This window comes from Calidris pugnax, unplaced genomic scaffold, assembly GCF_001431845.1.
Source record: "Calidris pugnax isolate Ruff unplaced genomic scaffold, ASM143184v1 scaffold89, whole genome shotgun sequence".
Lineage (NCBI taxonomy): Eukaryota > Metazoa > Chordata > Aves > Charadriiformes > Scolopacidae > Calidris > Calidris pugnax.
The window spans coordinates 3,387,194-3,408,487 of NW_015090865.1; the positions used below are offsets into that span (position 1 = coordinate 3,387,194).

Genomic DNA, 21,294 nt, shown 5'->3' on the forward strand with positions numbered 1-21,294 from the left:
ATGGCGAGGCGGCGCGGCGCCGGTGGGCGGGGCGAGGGGAAGTACGCCTGCGCGGTGGCGGTAGTGGCGGTTGTTGCTAGGCCGCAGGCGGGAGCGCTGAGGTGAGGCCCGGGGCCGGGCGGCGGGGCTGGGCGCCGGGGCCGGGGACCAGCCCCGGCCCCGTCGCCCAGCCCCACCGCCCGGCCTTGGGAAGGTTGAAGGGGTTTACGGGGTACGGTGGGGCCTGCGTGGCGGCGGAGCGGGCGCTGCGGCCTAAGGGCGGCCTCCCCTCAGCCGCTCGGCCTCGGTTCTCCCCCGCTCCTCGGGGGCCTTTTCTCTCACTCTCTTCCCTCCGCAGCATCTCCGCCGACCCAGGCCTGTTTCTCCGCACCCCCGGAGCGAGCCCCGGTGCTTCTCGCCTTCCGTCGCCGCTGCTCAAGGCAGGAAGAAAAGTTTTTCCGTCGCCTTGCGGGAAGCGACCAAAGGAACAAGATGAAAACGGTACTTTTAATGCCTTCTTAAGGGAAAGGGGCAGGCTGGTGGGCCGAACGCTTTCTTCGGGCAGTGTTTTCCGGCTAGCAGAATGGATGAATGAGCGTGTTGTGTTAAGAGGAGCTATAAAAGCACCGATTTCTTATCCGTTCAGTAAAAATGAGCGGAATGGCGAAGGTGCAGCCTGTGGTGAAGTCAGTGTGGCGGTTTATTGCAGCGTGCATCTGCCCTGTGGCGTCTGCTTTATGAGTTATTTCTCGCGGTGCTTGAAAATTTTACCAGGACTTTGTTGTTTGGGGCGGGCATGGCAATTCCTGTTGTGAAACAGTTGCACTTGGGAGAATATGCAGACCTCTTCGTGTTTGGTTTGGTTTGGTTTTTCTTTGTTTTGTTTCCTCCCCCCCAGCTTTTTCTTGGGTAACGTGTAAAAGATAGGATATATTTCAGTTCTAATATTCTGTACATTTTCCTGCGTTAAAAATATCTTTGGGAGATCCTTCCAGGTTTCTGCCGTAAGTAACGTTGCTTCCTGGAGTGCTGCTCCTTGATTGCTTTTGTAAACTGGTTGGTTTTGTGAAACCAACTTGATTGGTTTGTAACTGGTGTACCAGGCGCCTCAAATCCTCGTGTTTGTTGCTTGAGTTTTCTGCTGCAAGTAGATAATTAGTGCATCCAGCCTAATTCTCGTAGTTGTTCTGAGTTCCTTTGGATTTTGTGTCCGTGTACATCCTTCTGAAATACTCGCTGAGGTACCTTTCACCGTTTAAAGTGTGATGAAGGTGCTGCCAAATTCTCTGTAGTATTCACATAGAAATACATGTGGCAAATTCTCAAGCATATTTTTTTTCCCCCAAGTATTTCTAAAGCAGAACTGAAAAAGGACTTAAGAAGTTTTTATTTCCACTTATTAGATTTTTTTTCCCCTCACTTCATGTTTAAATAGCAGAAATGCCACTCTGTTTATACAGTGGGTATATTTTTTTAAGGATGTCTTAGAGATCGCCCACCAAAGCTTCTAATTTGGAATTTTTTCAGTGTAGGAATGTGTAGTGCTCACATTATTGTACAACTTGATGATTGTTCAGTTCCTGACAAGTGCTGAACTCGAATAGTAGTGCTCTAAATTTGAACCTTGTCCTGGTTCATCTGCTCGTTCTCTCTTGATTTATTCTCAGAAGTCTAATCTTACCTTTGCAGTTGTACATACAAATTCAGGAGTGATAGTGTTATGGAAAATCTGAGCTAATTTACTTCTCTGCCCTTTCAGCATAAGGGAAAATGTGTTGTTAAGGCTTTCTGAAGCTTTAACAAAAGTTTGGTGATTTTGTTAGCATCCATATAATGAATAATTTCTTCTTTTGGAGTGTTTGTAAGATCTGCACTGTCTTCTCAGCTGAAATTTGCTGCTCGAAGTCTCTGCTCTCATTTGAATTTTTGTGTATATAACTAACCAGTCCTGTGAAGTGAGCGCTACAGTTACCTTCCTGGGGGTTGATCTGTCATTGAATTGATGATATTTTTTTATCTAGTCACATCACATTTACATGTTTGGTCTACATTTCCTTACCCCACAAAGCATAAATTTCCTTTCTTATCTGACCTTTAAGCTTCAGAAGGAAAAAAAAAAATCTTAAAGCTGTTTCATTGGAAATATTTTATAGCATTTAGGGAAGCCAAAGGATTGGAAAGTTGCAGAGAGCCCAAAACTAGTTAAAAGATGATCCAGTTGCACTTCTTGAAAGCATATGGAAGTCATACCAAATCAGGAACAAACCAGCACTTTCTGTTGGTGTTTTCAAATCAGATACTTTACCTTTCTCCCTGCATGTCTTTTAACTTCTTGATGTTTGCAGTAATTTATAAATACTTACTTTTAAAGATATAGCCACGTACACAGTGGCCATGAGGGAAAAATACATTTGTAAGTAATGATATCTCAGCTTATAGATCATAATAAAAGTACACTTTTTGTACTGTTTGTGTGTCATATTTGATATTTAAATTTAAAAGCTCTCTGTAGGGGAAAGAATTTATTGAGGTTCTGGATAATGATTTACATCGTGAAATTTAGAGAGTTTGTCAGGAATCTGGGTGTTCTGAACTTCTGTGTGAAAGGTAGTAAACTTTTCAGGTCTGCTCACCTTAGCATGGATCAGTGACTGACTAACTGCCTAGGCTTATGTTCCTGTTATTACTAAAATTGTATCTGTGTGTTACTGTCTTTTCCTTCAGATGACGGGATCAAACGAGTTCAAACTAAATCAAACTCCAGATGATGGTATTTCATCAGTAAAGTTTAGTCCAAATACATCTCAGTTTCTGCTTGTTTCATCGTGGGACACAACTGTCCGGCTCTATGATGTTCCTGCCAACACCATGAGACTCAAATATCAACATTCAGGAGCTGTCCTTGACTGTGCTTTTTATGTAAGTGGTTTTTTTAATTATTCTTTTATAGACATACAGTCCTCAAGATACGTGAGAAATTGTCAGTCCCTGAAATCAAAGAGATAGTGAAATCCTACCTGAAATCTAGGTTTAAAAAAATAGCTTACTTCTGCCAATTATTATTCTTTTAATGAATGTAATTCTAGTCCTAAATACAGATATTTCCTTTGGAGGGTGCAGGCACTCAAGTCATTTACTTCTGGTGGAAGTGGTGGGCAAAAGTAATTTGAGCTGGTTTGTGCTGTTTCTGCAACTCTGTGGTAAATTGTGCGCGTGTTTCCAACAAAGCCTTGTACTGGTAGTGTGCAGCCAGGAATCTTTATTTGCAATAAATGCTCACAGCCGCTCAGTGTTTTCTTTTTAACTTTCTCATGCTTGGCTGTTTTGGAAACACAGCGTTGTTCCAAGTGAGCCAGTGGGCCATTCAACAGATATTTGATTTCTGGATTTTTTTTAATGCACTGGATTTGAAATATAAATGGGTTAAGCTTATTAATGCCACTTTTCTTGTTTTTATTTTTTTTTTTTTTAATTAGAAGGTTTCATTTAGCATCTTTTTTTTGCATTATATTCTGGCATGTCCTCCCGTGACTTGGGTCTTGACATGTTACTGAATGTTTTAAGGATCAGTTTATATTTTTAATTCTACTCGTGCTTTTTTCCCTGAACATTTTGTCACATGGCTAATATCGTGCTGCAGCTCGACATGCAGGTTCTCAAATGGTTTCTAGTTTGTAAATTAGTTTTCCAAGGGATACACTTTGCTTGGATGGAACTGGGTTAGGTTGGTGGTCATTTAAAAAATAAACATTATGTGATTTGTTGTTCTAGAATATGTTATTTGATGTAGCCTCTAACTGTTTTTTTTTCTTTTTAATTTTACTTTTAAATTAAAAAAATAATAATTGTGTAGCTCAAAGTGCTTTACTTAAACATTTTGCAAAGCTTCTGTCATCTGCCTGTTTAGATCTGGGCCGGATCTTGACCTTTGTGTCTTTAATTCGTAACTTCCCAAAACTATTGAAATCAAGTCCTGTGTTATGAACCCGGGAGATTAAATATATAGCCACCAGGGAAACTTAAGGCATGTTATAAGGTGGAACTTTTTTGCTTTATAGGATCCTACCCATGCCTGGAGTGGAGGGTTAGATCAGCAACTGAAAATGCACGATCTGAACACGGACCAAGGTAAGCAGATTGAATTCTGTAGGTGGTCTCAGCAGCTGGCCTAAGCTTCAGATTTATGTACTTAGATGAACGGAATACGTTTCAAGTTCTTTTCAGTTGGGGGATATTTGCTTTAAATAGTAGCCTCTGTTGATTTAAGGTGTCAGTGCTCAGTGGTCTTCTATGCTGTGCAGCCCTTTCTCGTCACCGAGGCACTGGACAAGGCGGTGTTCCTCACTCTGTACTTGAAGATGGTGCTTCTGGCAGGAACAGATTCAGCTCAGATGTTAAACTGAGGCTGGAAACTCTTCCCATGATGAATATTCATCGGTATATTTTACATGTGTATTTCTTTTTGATTTACTTACCTTAAAGTGAAAACGGAAGGACAGGAAATAGCTATATATGGTCACACTGTTGATTTCAGGCTCACGTCGTAGGTGACTTTATTGAGCAGAATAACTAGTGCCCCAATAAGTACCACCTAAAAGCATGGGAGCATTTGGCCATTTGCCAGAAAGTTTCATAGAGTGGTGTTGTAGGATGCCTTGAGTTGGATTTCTGAGGATAATCCTGCTCTGCCGCAGGCTACCATGTCTCAATTAGGGGGAATCAGCTCAGCTGAACTAAAAATGAGCCTATTATTTTTCAAAAGTTTGTGGTTTAGACGTATTTAGAATGATTTATCACATACATGCAGAATGTGTATAAAGCTTTCACTTTGTCAAACATCATGACCTTACACTACATTTTTTTCCTAACAAACGTTGCTTGAAAGTAAGACAATTCCAGTGCTTCATTGTGCAAAATACAGAGATAGTTTGTCTTTTGTGTGTTAAAGAGAAAAGGGAATTTCAGCCTGAGACAAAAATGGTCACCAGAACTAGCCAATAGCCCGGGCTCGACAAACTTGTGTGTGCACTAATGTTATGAAAGAGGTCAAACAATTCTCTTAGAGATGACTTCCTAGAAGTGTTTATATAAACTTAATATTTTTATTAATATGGAATATTAATCCCTTTCTTTTGTCATAATGTTAATATATAAAAGCTTAAGTTGCTGTCTCCAGTAGTGTCTGTGCCACAGGTGGTGATGCCATTTGATACTGAGCACTTCTTTATACTTTTGAAGATCTTCCCCGTCGCCCAGCCCCACCGCCCGGCCTTGGGAAGGTTGAAGGGGTTTACGGGGTACGGTGGGGCCTGCGTGGCGGCGGAGCGGGCGCTGCGGCCTAAGGGCGGCCTCCCCTCAGCCGCTCGGCCTCGGTTCTCCCCCGCTCCTCGGGGGCCTTTTCTCTCACTCTCTTCCCTCCGCAGCATCTCCGCCGACCCAGGCCTGTTTCTCCGCACCCCCGGAGCGAGCCCCGGTGCTTCTCGCCTTCCGTCGCCGCTGCTCAAGGCAGGAAGAAAAGTTTTTCCGTCGCCTTGCGGGAAGCGACCAAAGGAACAAGATGAAAACGGTACTTTTAATGCCTTCTTAAGGGAAAGGGGCAGGCTGGTGGGCCGAACGCTTTCTTCGGGCAGTGTTTTCCGGCTAGCAGAATGGATGAATGAGCGTGTTGTGTTAAGAGGAGCTATAAAAGCACCGATTTCTTATCCGTTCAGTAAAAATGAGCGGAATGGCGAAGGTGCAGCCTGTGGTGAAGTCAGTGTGGCGGTTTATTGCAGCGTGCATCTGCCCTGTGGCGTCTGCTTTATGAGTTATTTCTCGCGGTGCTTGAAAATTTTACCAGGACTTTGTTGTTTGGGGCGGGCATGGCAATTCCTGTTGTGAAACAGTTGCACTTGGGAGAATATGCAGACCTCTTCGTGTTTGGTTTGGTTTGGTTTTTCTTTGTTTTGTTTCCTCCCCCCCAGCTTTTTCTTGGGTAACGTGTAAAAGATAGGATATATTTCAGTTCTAATATTCTGTACATTTTCCTGCGTTAAAAATATCTTTGGGAGATCCTTCCAGGTTTCTGCCGTAAGTAACGTTGCTTCCTGGAGTGCTGCTCCTTGATTGCTTTTGTAAACTGGTTGGTTTTGTGAAACCAACTTGATTGGTTTGTAACTGGTGTACCAGGCGCCTCAAATCCTCGTGTTTGTTGCTTGAGTTTTCTGCTGCAAGTAGATAATTAGTGCATCCAGCCTAATTCTCGTAGTTGTTCTGAGTTCCTTTGGATTTTGTGTCCGTGTACATCCTCCTGAAATACTCGCTGAGGTACCTTTCACCGTTTAAAGTGTGATGAAGGTGCTGCCAAATTCTCTGTAGTATTCACATAGAAATACATGTGGCAAATTCTCAAGCATATTTTTTTTCCCCCAAGTATTTCTAAAGCAGAACTGAAAAAGGACTTAAGTTTTTATTTCCACTTCTTAAATTTTTTTTTTTCCCCTCACTTCATGTTTAAATAGCAGAAATGCCACTCTGTTTATACAGTGGGTATATTTTTTTAAGGATGTCTTAGAGATCGCCCACCAAAGCTTCTAATTTGGAATTTTTTCAGTGTAGGAATGTGTAGTGCTCACATTATTGTACAACTTGATGATTGTTCAGTTCCTGACAAGTGCTGAACTCGAATAGTAGTGCTCTAAATTTGAACCTTGTCCTGGTTCATCTGCTCGTTCTCTCTTGATTTATTCTCAGAAGTCTAATCTTACCTTTGCAGTTGTACATACAAATTCAGGAGTGATAGTGTTATGGAAAATCTGAGCTAATTTACTTCTCTGCCCTTTCAGCATAAGGGAAAATGTGTTGTTAAGGCTTTCTGAAGCTTTAACAAAAGTTTGGTGATTTTGTTAGCATCCATATAATGAATAATTTCTTCTTTTGGAGTGTTTGTAAGATCTGCACTGTCTTCTCAGCTGAAATTTGCTGCTCGAAGTCTCTGCTCTCATTTGAATTTTTGTGTATATAACTAACCAGTCCTGTGAAGTGAGCGCTACAGTTACCTTCCTGGGGGTTGATCTGTCATTGAATTGATGATATTTTTTTATCTAGTCACATCACATTTACATGTTTGGTCTACATTTCCTTACCCCACAAAGCATAAATTTCCTTTCTTATCTGACCTTTAAGCTTCAGAAGGAAAAAAAAAAATCTTAAAGCTGTTTCATTGGAAATATTTTATAGCATTTAGGGAAGCCAAAGGATTGGAAAGTTGCAGAGAGCCCAAAACTAGTTAAAAGATGATCCAGTTGCACTTCTTGAAAGCATATGGAAGTCATACCAAATCAGGAACAAACCAGCACTTTCTGTTGGTGTTTTCAAATCAGATACTTTACCTTTCTCCCTGCATGTCTTTTAACTTCTTGATGTTTGCAGTAATTTATAAATACTTACTTTTAAAGATATAGCCACGTACACAGTGGCCATGAGGGAAAAATACATTTGTAAGTAATGATATCTCAGCTTATAGATCATAATAAAAGTACACTTTTTGTACTGTTTGTGTGTCATATTTGATATTTAAATTTAAAAGCTCTCTGTAGGGGAAAGAATTTATTGAGGTTCTGGATAATGATTTACGTCGTGAAATTTAGAGAGTTTGTCAGGAATCTGGGTGTTCTGAACTTCTGTGTGAAAGGTAGTAAACTTTTCAGGTCTGCTCACCTTAGCATGGATCAGTGACTGACTAACTGCCTAGGCTTATGTTCCTGTTAGTACTAAAATTGTATCTGTGTGTTACTGTCTTTTCCTTCAGATGACGGGATCAAACGAGTTCAAACTAAATCAAACTCCAGATGATGGTATTTCATCAGTAAAGTTTAGTCCAAATACATCTCAGTTTCTGCTTGTTTCATCGTGGGACACAACTGTCCGGCTCTATGATGTTCCTGCCAACACCATGAGACTCAAATATCAACATTCAGGAGCTGTCCTTGACTGTGCTTTTTATGTAAGTGGTTTTTTTAATTATTCTTTTATAGACATACAGTCCTCAAGATACGTGAGAAATTGTCAGTCCCTGAAATCAAAGAGATAGTGAAATCCTACCTGAAATCTAGGTTTAAAAAAATAGCTTACTTCTGCCAATTATTATTCTTTTAATGAATGTAATTCTAGTCCTAAATACAGATATTTCCTTTGGAGGGTGCAGGCACTCAAGTCATTTACTTCTGGTGGAAGTGGTGGGCAAAAGTAATTTGAGCTGGTTTGTGCTGTTTCTGCAACTCTGTGGTAAATTGTGCGCGTGTTTCCAACAAAGCCTTGTACTGGTAGTGTGCAGCCAGGAATCTTTATTTGCAATAAATGCTCACAGCCGCTCAGTGTTTTCTTTTTAACTTTCTCATGCTTGGCTGTTTTGGAAACACAGCGTTGTTCCAAGTGAGCCAGTGGGCCATTCAACAGATATTTGATTTCTGGATTTTTTTTAATGCACTGGATTTGAAATATAAATGGGTTAAGCTTATTAATGCCACTTTTCTTGTTTTTATTTTTTTTTTTTTAATTAGAAGGTTTCATTTAGCATCTTTTTTTTGCATTATATTCTGGCATGTCCTCCCGTGACTTGGGTCTTGACATGTTACTGAATGTTTTAAGGATCAGTTTATATTTTTAATTCTACTCGTGCTTTTTTCCCTGAACATTTTGTCACATGGCTAATATCGTGCTGCAGCTCGACATGCAGGTTCTCAAATGGTTTCTAGTTTGTAAATTAGTTTTCCAAGGGATACACTTTGCTTGGATGGAACTGGGTTAGGTTGGTGGTCATTTAAAAAATAAACATTATGTGATTTGTTGTTCTAGAATATGTTATTTGATGTAGCCTCTAACTGTTTTTTTTTCTTTTTAATTTTACTTTTAAATTAAAAAAATAATAATTGTGTAGCTCAAAGTGCTTTACTTAAACATTTTGCAAAGCTTCTGTCATCTGCCTGTTTAGATCTGGGCCGGATCTTGACCTTTGTGTCTTTAATTCGTAACTTCCCAAAACTATTGAAATCAAGTCCTGTGTTATGAACCCGGGAGATTAAATATATAGCCACCAGGGAAACTTAAGGCATGTTATAAGGTGGAACTTTTTTGCTTTATAGGATCCTACCCATGCCTGGAGTGGAGGGTTAGATCAGCAACTGAAAATGCACGATCTGAACACGGACCAAGGTAAGCAGATTGAATTCTGTAGGTGGTCTCAGCAGCTGGCCTAAGCTTCAGATTTATATACTTAGATGAACGGCATATGTTTCAAGTTCTTTTCAGTTGGGGGATATTTGCTTTAAATAGTAGCCTCTGTTGATTTAAGGTGTCAGTGCTCAGTGGTCTTCTATGCTGTGCAGCCCTTTCTCGTCACCGAGGCACTGGACAAGGCGGTGTTCCTCACTCTGTACTTGAAGATGGTGCTTCTGGCAGGAACAGATTCAGCTCAGATGTTAAACTGAGGCTGGAAACTCTTCCCATGATGAATATTCATCGGTATATTTTACATGTGTATTTCTTTTTGATTTACTTACCTTAAAGTGAAAACGGAAGGACAGGAAATAGCTATATATGGTCACACTGTTGATTTCAGGCTCACGTCGTAGGTGACTTTATTGAGCAGAATAACTAGTGCCCCAATAAGTACCACCTAAAAGCATGGGAGCATTTGGCCATTTGCCAGAAAGTTTCATAGAGTGGTGTTGTAGGATGCCTTGAGTTGGATTTCTGAGGATAATCCTGCTCTGCCACAGGCTACCATGTCTCAATTAGGGGGAATCAGCTCAGCTGAACTAAAAATGAGCCTATTATTTTTCAAAAGTTTGTGGTTTAGACGTATTTAGAATGATTTATCACATACATGCAGAATGTGTATAAAGCTTTCACTTTGTCAAACATCATGACCTTACACTACATTTTTTTCCTAACAAACGTTGCTTGAAAGTAAGACAATTCCAGTGCTTCATTGTGCAAAATACAGAGATAGTTTGTCTTTTGTGTGTTAAAGAGAAAAGGGAATTTCAGCCTGAGACAAAAATGGTCACCAGAACTAGCCAATAGCCCGGGCTCGACAAACTTGTGTGTGCACTAATGTTATGAAAGAGGTCAAACAATTCTCTTAGAGATGACTTCCTAGAAGTGTTTATATAAACTTAATATTTTTATTAATATGGAATATTAATCCCTTTCTTTTGTCATAATGTTAATATATAAAAGCTTAAGTTGCTGTCTCCAGTAGTGCCTGTGCCACAGGTGGTGATGCCATTTGATACTGAGCACTTCTTTATACTTTTGAAGATCTTTCTGTGGCTGCCTAAAACTGTTGACTTCTTTTCATAATCTCAGGAGACATACGTTTAAATTTAACATTCTGATCTTGGCAAAAATTATGCTGCTGAAGACTGAGCTATCCTTAAAGGGATATCAGTACTCCTGTGGGAATGTCAGAAAATAGGCTCCTAGTGTGTCAGTACTCCTGTGGGAATGTCAGAAAATAGGGTGTTTGTACTGCAGTAGTGGGTCCCTTTTTTAAAAAAAAAATCGTTATTTTATGCATTCTGACTGTTTGTAGAGCCAATAAAGTTACAATATATTCTATTTTCTCCCAGAAAACCTCGTTGGTGCCCATGATGCTCCTATCAGGTGTGTTGAGTATTGCCCAGAGGTGAATGTGATGGTGACTGGAAGCTGGGATCAAACTGTTAAGCTGTGGGATCCCAGAACTCCCTGTAACGCAGGAACCTTCTCTCAGCCTGAAAAGGTACGTGCTGGGTGCTGTGTTCTGGGTGAGATGTTAAATAATTCACCCAGCCACTGGTCAAACATCACCACGCAGGGCACTGCCTTAAACTGAATTGAATTTGAAAAGTTATGTTTAATGGTTTTTAAGCTGTGAAAATAATGCATTTTAAAACATTGATATTCAGAATATGTTGCGATTTTAGATTAAGGTTTTGAGCCTCCAAGAATAGGAGAGGGTAACTTAGTTCTTAGCACCGTTTAATGGTTTTTAAGCTGTGAAAAGAATGCATTTTAAAACATTGATATTCGGAATATATTGTGATTTTTAGATTAAGGTTTTGAGCTTCCATGAATAGGAGAGGGTAACTTAGTTCTTAGCACCTGTGGTAGACCAAATTCATATAACTTAAAAAAAACTTGAGGAAGGAAAACCTAACAAAACCAGCATGTGAAATTAATAATCCTGCACTATCAATTTCCTTAAACACTAAGACTTTTAGATATATTGAATCCTGGCCGTTTTGAAATGTGCATAGAAATACAGGAGGCAGCCTTTTACGTTGCCTGAAATAATATTTTGGGTTTTTTTTCCACTTGTATTAAAAGATTGAGCAGAATTGCTTGTATTGTAATTTATCTGTTGTTGGACTAATGCCTAGTAAATGCAGACATTCTGCTAATACTCAAATCCTCTGTGCTAATGAGAGACTATGAGGAATGAAGTAAAATATAATGTCTTAAGCTTTTTCTGATGGTTCTGTGGTGTGTTAATCTTTATACTGTTTACAGGGGTGTCACTGAAAGAATTATAGAACAATAATTTTTGTTTTTTTCATAGTCTTCTAAGCACAGGCTGAGCTGCTGGATAATTTAACATTGAATATTTTTTTTTTTTTTGCCTATACCTTTTTTAAATTTCATGTAGCTCTGTCACATTGTATTGTCAAGTCATAATTATAAGCCATCATTACGTTCCCTATCGCATCTAAATAGCTATTACTTTTGTTACAACACAGCTGAATCTACTTCTGCCAAGACCTTTGTGCAGAATAAAGTAATTGCATTATTTCTAGTTTTGATTTATCGTTGTATGTAGCATGTAAAGAACTGTGATAAATTGCTGACAGAGTATCACATAATGGACAGCCACAGTGAATCAAGCTGCTTATTGGTTCAGCAAGGTTCATTATGTCATTTTTTTTAATGCTGCCTTTGATAAATGTGTACACCTCCTCAACTGCATGACAATGGTTTCATTTGATTTATGATTGTGTGGTGGAGAAAGAATACTTACTGTACAGGTGTGACATGGGTTTGTAAAGGAGATTTAAGATATTTAATGTTCTTTAGGGCTTTGTTTCCATACGTGCATACAAACACATTTTATATGATGTTTATTAATATTTTTGGATCAATTCTTGCATCAATAATGAAGGGAGATTTAAAAAAAATGTCTTGTTAAAGTGTGCAACTACTCTTGACTCAAAGGTTTCTTGCCCTTTTTATGCATAGGTGGGATTTGGCACTTGGGGTCATCAGAAAGTTTAGGCAACTCCTGTGTGAATGTTAAAGACATTTCCCACCTAAAATAATCATATTTTAGAGCAAGGATGCACACTGAGTGAATGTGGATTGGTCAAAGGAAGTTTATTTACACACACATTGTCTGCTTAGGTTTTTTTATTAGAAATTATTTGAAAACACAACTTCTCCAGAAATGTTTATAGCAAATGAAGAGAGAAATTGCTTTATCTGATATTTCAATGTGGTTTTACCAGAATCAAATAGCTTTAAGTTGGGCTTTATCAGAGAACCAGAAAGTGAAACCAGGGGCTTGAGTGAAACTGTCCAAGCATCTGCCAAAAGTAAACGGAATCCTTCTGGTGGGATACCAGGTCTCTTACACTTGTGATTCTTGATCTGAGGTATATACAAGATCTGTTTCCTATGTATTTAGCTACATTAGATCACTTTTGAAAAAGCTTATTTTTACAGTTTGCTTTTGTTAGTGCCAGGACAGTTACAGGTGGCTGGATTCCATCTTGCTTCTGTATCAACAACTTGTAACTCATTTGATAATACAGTTTTTGACCGAACCTTTTTTCTTGTTCTGGTTTTTAATGTATTTCCAGAATAACTGCATCCCAAGTAACAGTTGGAAACAGAGCGATTCAGAATGATGCTGAATATTTTCATGAGAAATTTGATAAACAAAAATTAGAAGCTCTTAGAGCCAATTAGAGCCAATTTTTGGAGCAGAGTTGAAATTCCAAACGATAGTCTTTTTTAATGATGTCAAGCATATTGCTTCCTTCAGTTTCACTTAGTTTTATTAAAGTATACAAAGTACTGTGTTGTTTTTTTTTTTTAATGATTCCTTGGCTATTTGTTTCCCTTCATTAACATGAAGCTCAACTTGAAATATTCTGTTTAAAAAGAAAACCACATGATTACCAGATGGAGGAACACCAAGAAGATGTATGACGTAGTATTGTAGGACTAAGCTGCAGGATCATGAATTGGGAGTGGGAAATGCAAGTGTGTACCAAGCAAAGATGATTTCCAGTATCCATGCCCCTTTTTCCCCCCTGTATATCTCCTTTCCTCTTGCATTGAAATAGCCGATAAATTTAATGCTTGAAATAATTTTTGAGGAAAACTTGAATAATACTGATTTCCCTTTTGAATTGTACGTAAACATTGCTGCACATGTGTAGCATTTAGAACATGGGTAATACTAGCAAAAGGAAGAAATCTCAGATGTGGAAGGTTATTTAGAAGTTGCTGAGCTCTGGAGACTGATAACTGAACCTGCTGACATTTAGAATTCCATAAATGCATATGCATATTGAATTTTTTTATATTTTATTTGCTAAATTAGTTATATGTAGCATGATGCTGCATCGGGCTTGATTTTTCCTGGATGTGCTAGTGTACAGAATTCAAGGTGAGCTTTTGAAGTGCTACATGGGTGTCTTATCACTAACCAGCTGCAAACTACTGCTCTTTATCCCAAATTTGAGTTATAAATTGAAGCTAAAGACTGTAGCTATAAACTTAATAGTTTCGTCTTTATTGTAGATGTCGCCTGTTTTGTTATTGCGTATTGCTGACACTTTATTTTGTCCGATGAACAATGGATAGCTAGGCTGATAAGTGTTAAATATGGTATATTTTTTATTCTTTTTAAAGGTCTACACGCTTTCTGTGTCTGGGGACAGACTGATTGTGGGGACGGCAGGTCGGCGAGTGCTGGTGTGGGATTTGCGGAACATGGGTTACGTTCAGCAGCGAAGAGAATCCAGTCTCAAATACCAGACCCGCTGTATCAGGGCATTTCCCAATAAACAGGTACAGAAACCATCTCAATAATTACATTTCTGCTGAATGTTCTCTAGGAAAAATGGTATTTTATTTTTCAAGTTTTCTGCATCTTTCTCTCATTTTAAAACAAGTTCTGGTCTTCAAAATTTTGAAATTAAACTCTGGGAGGAGGGGGGAAAAAAAAGGTGTTGAGGCTTCTTGTTCCAGGTTAACTGTTTTTAATAGCATAGCTTAGAAGTTTTTGCCACTGACTTATCAGCATATTATGTTTTAGTTTTTTTTCTCTGTTTTGTCTCCCTTTTTAAAAATAACCTATTTAATACATCACAGTGCTGATGTGTGGTTAAATAACAAACACTGCCCTCCCCTCCCCCAAAGTTGCAGAAGAAGAGAGGACAGAATTTGCAGGCTTTATGCATTATAACCCTATATAATGGGTTATGAACAGGGGCAGGATTAAAACTCTATGAATGCCATTTATATATACGTATATGTATTTTTTTTTAAACTCTGAGTCTGTGTCATGCACTCAAGAACCCATGATCCATTATCTAGGGGGAATTGTACAATTTGGGTGATCATACAGCTGTTCCATGTAGGTTAACATAGAGAAATACCACAGATAGGCTTGCTGAAGTAAAAAAAGAAGGCTGTTTTTTTCTGCCTAATTTGGAGGGGAGTTTTCCCATGTGCATAGTGATAGTTCCTTGTTCTTGAACTGCCATGAACGCTTTGTCCATTTTCAGTTCTAGTTGTACTAAAACAAGCTGATCTTCCAGATTGTATTGTATGATGGGTTTAAAAAGAACCTCACTATAGCTAGATATCATTGTGATCCTGTTTCTGAAAAGATCTATTATGGGCTTAACTCTGAAGTTATAATAAGCATCTCAGGTTGCACTAAGTCAGGACTGTAATTAACTGGATAAGTGGACACCACTTATAATCAAGTTTCACTGAAAATACTATTTCAACTTGAGTGATTAGTTGCTAGTATAAAGCTCTGAACTAATTTTAATGTAATTCTGAAACGAAATAGTCTTGTGAGTATCTCTAATATTTGAGATATTTAGGGCCTGGGGGATGGGTGGGCAAATACAAGGGGTTCATAACTCTTTAACATTTTTTCCCCCAAATCAACCTTTGTTTAGATCTGCAGGTGTAATTAAAAGCTTTACAGTCAGCTTAAAACTATGGTCAAATGAGAATGTCTCAGCAAGTTTTTTTTTTTTCTCTTGCATTATTACTTTTGTAGAAGCAGATTGTATTGATGATGCCATGGATCTGTGGTAACAAACAATGTCTGGTTGTACACAATTTAAGACTGTTTAAGTTTCATTTATTTGAATTTAGAGGGGTATAAGATAAATTATATTGCAATCTCTTCTTGGGTTGTAAACTTCTAAAATGCATATTCTAAACTACTAAAATCTCCAAATTTTTTTTTTTGTAGGGTTATGTTTTAAGTTCTATCGAAGGGCGTGTTGCGGTGGAATATTTGGATCCAAGTCCAGAAATCCAGAAGAAGAAATACGCGTTCAAATGTCACCGCTTGAAGGAAAACAACATTGAGCAGATTTACCCAGTTAATGCTATTTCCTTCCATAACGTCCACAACACGTTTGCTACAGGTAGAGCAGACACCTAATTTTTTGTAACCCTTGCATCAGTTCATTTAGTTTTGATTTAAACAGGTCAACCTTTATTTTATATGCCCTTACTTTTTCAGCATTTAAATTGCATTTCTTGCAATGAGCAGAGTTTTTAAATTATTTGCTGCAGAGTTTTTAAATTATTTGCTGCAGAGTTTTTAAATTATTTGCTGCAGTGAGAGTTAATTGCTTTGGCAGGGTTTTTGGGAAATACTTGTTATGCTCTTTACTGAATTATACAACTCTAACTCAGTGTTTTTACTGGATAAGTAATTCCAGGTAGTTTTCTCTTCTCTTTTTTTTTTCTTTGCTTGCTGTTTCTTTTCAGTGCTGCCGTTTTCCCGATTACAATTTACAAACAGCTTTTAAACCTTAATTTTCAGGAGGTTCGGATGGATTTGTAAATATTTGGGATCCCTTTAATAAGAAGAGGCTGTGCCAGTTCCATCGGTATCCCACAAGCATAGCCTCACTTGCCTTCAGCAACGATGGGACTACCCTGGCAATAGCTTCCTCCTATATGTATGAGATGGATGACATTGAGCATCCTGAAGATGGTATCTATATTCGCCAAGTGACAGACGCCGAAACAAAACCTAAGTGAGTATGCTTCACCTGTATTTGAGCTTTTTCGGGAGCATTCATCCCAAGATTTATTAATTTTCCTAAATTCATGAATAGCATTATTGATGCCAGCAGATAGTGCAGCTTGACAGTAGGGTTGGGTTTGATTTTATCTTGTTGGCCCAAGCTTTCAATATCCGTAGGTTGATAGACGGCTGATGGAGAAAATTGTGCCCAGTTGTTTAGTAGGAGAAGAATGTCAAACCCTTATCCTTTGTGAATAGGTGCTATTATATGAAGCTGTGGAGTTATTGCTAGCTCATTGCTTTCAGGAATTAAGTGAAGAATTCAAGAATAATTTATTTGAGTGAATGTTACTGCGTTTGGATATTTAAAACTTGGAATTAATGAAATCTTTACACGCTGAGCGTGCGCTCGGCTGTCACAGCCAGAAGGGACTGTAGATGCTGTTCTGGGAAGGCTGTGTGAAAGCAGGGAAAAGCTTTCTCAGCTCCCCTGTATTGAGTTTGCTGCAGCCCTCGGATAACACACTTTTCTATCACTGTTGCTGTCAAAATGGGGCAAACTGATTGATGGAGGTGAAAGATTTCTGTTAAGCTCGCTTTGGCATGAACGGTACGTAGAAAAATTGCCGTCGGTGCAGGGTTGCACTGCTCTGCATTATGCACAGGAGCAGTTGGTTTGATTTTCAAATTCCTGGGGTTTCTCATTGCTATTTATTATTTTTTTTTCTGGTCCTCAAAACTGTTTTACACTTTATCTGGTTGTCTCCATTATTTAGTACCTAAGTGGCTATGTAAATAGACACACATGAGTGATCAAAGTTCTTGAGTTTAAAACCTCAAGACCTCCTCCCCCCCATCTCTTAAGTGACTTGTATGTTGTTTGGAGCAGCCATTTTATCACTGTGGAGATGTGAGCACCTTCTCCCCCCTCATCTCTTAAATGACTTGTATATTGTTTGGAGCAGCCATTTTATCGCTGTGGAGATGTGAGGTGGAAGTTACAGAGGAATAAATATGAATAAATACACCATCTCTCACTTGGAGTTGTTTGTTTTAAAATAAATTTGATATTCATGGAAAAATAGAACCAGAACTATTCAGTATTTATTTCTGGGGCTTCCTCAAATGAAAAATAAATAAAAAAAATCCAAAGACGGTAATTCAAATTTATTTTTAAAATCAGGTTGTACTTTTATATACATATGGGAAGGTAAAAAAAAAAGAGGTGATAAAAGAATACTTGCTGCTATTGGTCTTGTAATAGTAAGAGCTACTTTCAGTTATTTTTGTTCATTGCTAGTTATGGTTGCTAATTCTGTAGATGCTTCATTCTGCCGTATGAGGAGGTTAATCTACAATTAAACAATATTTCCTCTTGGCCCTCCATTATTTTCTGAAACAGATGGTTCATCATTTCCTGGGCTGTTAAACACAGCAAGGTTAAGGTTAGACTCTTGGGAATCAGCTAGTTTTGAATCTTATTAGGCTGTAGAAGGAAAACTAATAAGAATACTCCTTAATATCATTTTGTGACTGTAAACAATTATTTATTAGCAAACAATTGATCCCAGAAGGGCAAATTGTTTGAGTCAGTAATGAGCTGAGAAAAGACAGAGCATATCTGTGTATTTGGAAAATAATTGTAACGTAATTGCAATGCATTTAGACAGGCATCTTTTTGGACCTGTTTCTATCTTTAAATGAATTTCTGAAAACATTAACAAGGTTTGTATGCTTTTCTGACATTTACAAGTTGCTTGTGCCAACCGTAGGGCACTAAGAATGATGCATATATTTTAATGTTACAGGACTGTGAGTCATCTCTGGCTCATTCTAAAAATAAGTTACTTAGGACAGAAGACTAATAGTTGTTTCATAGTGATCCTTTTGCATATTAATTTGGATCAGTTGGCATTTCTGCACGATGCACTCTTAAGTGCATCAAGGTGGTGCCATATTATAGAAAGAAAACTTGGCAAGATCATCTTTTTGATGGCTAAATTATTACATATTGTATTTTGATACAAGTGACGGGTCTTTTTACACGGTCCTGCTTTTAGGGACTGGTGAATGTTTTACCTGCTTATGATGACTCTGAATATTGCTTGCTGAAATGTGGTTTATTTATTTCAGGTCTACTTAGACTTCTGTTGCTACTTCTCTACAAGAGCTGCCCACCTGCTCCTAACAAGACTAAACTAAACCAATAGAAGTGAGAAGAACAATCTTTGTACTGATGTTGTTTTTAACGAAGAAATATTTGTTTGTATATTGTATGTCTTAATCTGTCATTGCTTTACTTGCCTGCTTATAATGGTAGTGAAACTGTTTTCTTTATCTGCTGTCTGTAGCTAAATTAGTTCACTCCTGTAGGCAACCTTTTAAAAAACTTTTCACATTTTGTAGTATCTAATTATGAAAACTTCCGGTGGTCTTATAATTGTTCAATAAATATCCATAGGTTTTTTGAAAACAAATGCTTTGTCTAACAACCTTTACTGTTTTGCAAAACAAACATTAAGACTAAACCATTAAGTTGCAAGACTTCTTGAGTTCTAGATTTTCCTGGAAATGGAAAATTTCTGAAGCTTTTGTCTTCTGATGAGATGGACTGGGAATTCCTTCATTACTGGGGAACATTGGCTCTCCAGGCAATGTTTTCACAGGGCTGTGAAAACCTAAAGCTGTATTAGATGGACTTGTTTGTCTCAGTGGCTTGATTGTTACTGGAGAGCAATTAACTGTTTCTGGAGGAAAGAACTTGAACATGTGGTACTTTGCTTTTTTTCACATACTGCATAAAAGCTTAAAATTAATGATGCTCAGGAAGAATTGCAGGTAGGTGGGAGCAAATGCAGAGTTCCACCCTGTAGCTGAGTGGTCTGTTCCCAGTCTGCAGATCTGACCTGGTAGCCCAGGAGTAACACAAGTGGAAAGGTAGAAAAGAGGAGTTTCCCCGGAGTGGAAGTGTCATTCTGGCCACAAAACCCATGAAAATATGCTGTTTCTCTGAATGTCTTGTGTGCCTTAGTGCCAGTTGGTAAAAAGTCTAATCTGTAATCAGATTTTGTATCAGGTGTGAGAAAATACTTGAACTTGGAGCAATTAAAAAATTTCTTAGGAAAATGGTGTTAGAAAAACAACTTGGAACACTGTGTGTTTTGATTATTTTTTTTTTTCTGAATGGGAATGTAGATCTGATCAAGACACTAAACCTCCAAATCCATCTTCTGCTAAAAAAGGATATATTAATGTTGCACGTTCTTGACTTGCTTGTGAAGATAAACACCTTCTGATTAGTGCTGCCAATAAAAGTCATCCCATCCAACTCTGCAGGACAGACTGTCACACTGCTCTCTTAATAGTAGTTTGTGTCTGGGAAGTACTTAATATTTAAGTATTCACTTAGTAGTGAATAGTGAGGAGGGACAGAACAAAACTCCAGGGCCTTATCAAAGATGATTAAGGTGTAGATATTTTGGAGTGCTGATTGGATTCATGCTTTACTCACAACTGTTTGTTCTGAGTTATCAGTGCCTACCTAGCCAGTGGGTGTATTTTATGACTGTTCAGAAAACAAACTTGCTGCCAACAGAAATAGTGACCAATCGTTCCAAAGAAGGTGGTGATGGAGAGGAAGCTGAGCTCTGGGCGTGCAGAAAGCTAACAAGCTTACCAGGTGGACATAGTAAATGAGTTGGATGTGGAATATTTGATAGTCTGTCATGAGCTAGATATGGATTCTTGGATAATAGAGACTGGTTTTGATGGGTTTGGAAAAATTAAAGATCTTCCTGAATTAAATGTGAATAATGCCCTCACTGCAGTGGCATCCATCCTCTGTTCTGGTAGATGTGCACCATCCCTGTTCCTTCCCACTTTAATTGGCTTTTTTGCATTGAGGGTACATGACTGACGTTGGGCAAAAGTTGAATTTTTGATGTCAGTTTAGGAAGTGGTGAACCCTTGCTGTTCAGGTGTGGTTTTTTTTTTTTTTAAATTTGTTTGATTTTTTGAGATATGAGTTGATACATAGGGTCTGAGGCCCAAACATGGGAATCAAAGGTACTTGAGAGTGACTTAGCACAGAAATAGTAAGGAAAATCCCTAGTTTGGGGCATAACTGTAGGTTGAGAGAGCAGACTCTGTGTTAAGAACACTGTCAAGCATTCCAGACCACAATGTGTATGTGTGTAGAGGCTTAAATACAAACATATTTGCAGAGCAAACGTATACAATATCTTGTTTCTTTGTCTCTCCTCTGCTGAGAGAGTATAATGTTACAAACCATAAGCTTGAGCCCACAAGTTAATTATTTTGTTGTTACCTAGAAGCACAACAGTGACCTGCTTGTGGAGAAAAGAGACCTGAGGTGAGGATGGGTCCAAATAAATAATATGTGAAGGCAGAAATAAGCTGGGAGGGATGAAAAGGTGGCTTAGGGATGATGTGGAGAAAAAAATACATGGGGTGGAGAGAGGATAGAGTGGGGAGCGATGGGGGTAGAACTGTGGGGAGCCAATTTAAGTAAGAGCTAGGGGAAAACAAAGAATTAGGGGAATTCCAAATAGTTTGGTTAACAAAGTAGACATGTAACAGCCTGGAAATGATGGCATCTGTGCAACTTTTCATTGATAAATATCGGGGAAAAAAAAAAAAAACCTCTGAGGTCTGTGTGCTTCAGTGGACAAATGTGGCTCAAAATATGCAGGAGGAAACGGACTTAAAAACGGTAGGAAAATTTCTTGTGGTGTGTTGGTGTTTTATGTAAATCCTCGAAACAACCAACCTGTAGAAAATGGTGAGGCAGGCAGCATAACGGAGAAGAGAAACAGAAATTGGTCAGGGCTACAGCTATGTCTGTATCTTGGGTACGAATAGATGCGGTTGGAATATAGGTATTTCTCTTGCAAGATTAATCTTCCTTTTATTAGCTCACTTCTAGAAATGCAGGTGAAGGCAGAGGTTCATAAGCTGGAGAAATCACGAAACGAGCCTTTTCT

At 38.5% G+C, this 21,294-nt stretch overlaps 2 protein-coding genes across 4 annotated transcripts; both read left to right on the forward strand.

Moving 5' to 3' along the window:
- Window positions 1-4,166, forward strand: LOC106889803. Its single transcript, XM_014945217.1, has 4 exons — window positions 1-101; window positions 201-480; window positions 2,704-2,898; window positions 4,038-4,166. Exons 1-4 carry the CDS (start codon window positions 1-3, stop codon window positions 4,149-4,151), a joined length of 690 nt encoding a protein of 229 aa, XP_014800703.1. The 3' UTR covers window positions 4,152-4,166.
- Window positions 4,167-5,233: 1,067 nt separating this feature from the next.
- LOC106889895 (mitotic checkpoint protein BUB3) lies at window positions 5,234-19,434 on the forward strand. 3 transcript variants are annotated; one of them, XM_014945402.1, is made up of 9 exons: window positions 5,234-5,276; window positions 5,403-5,545; window positions 7,769-7,963; window positions 9,102-9,171; window positions 10,593-10,744; window positions 13,918-14,076; window positions 15,503-15,680; window positions 16,085-16,301; window positions 18,425-19,434. In XM_014945402.1, exons 2-9 carry the CDS (start codon window positions 5,537-5,539, stop codon window positions 18,432-18,434), a joined length of 990 nt encoding a protein of 329 aa, XP_014800888.1. In that variant the 5' UTR covers window positions 5,234-5,276; window positions 5,403-5,536; the 3' UTR covers window positions 18,435-19,434. The 3 variants fall into 3 exon arrangements, with proteins under 3 accessions (XP_014800888.1, XP_014800889.1, XP_014800887.1); XM_014945401.1 differs by having other exon boundaries at window positions 5,254-5,545; XM_014945403.1 differs by lacking the exon at window positions 18,425-19,434 and having other exon boundaries at window positions 5,253-5,545; window positions 16,085-16,305.
- The last annotated feature ends 1,860 nt before the right edge of the window (window positions 19,435-21,294 follow it).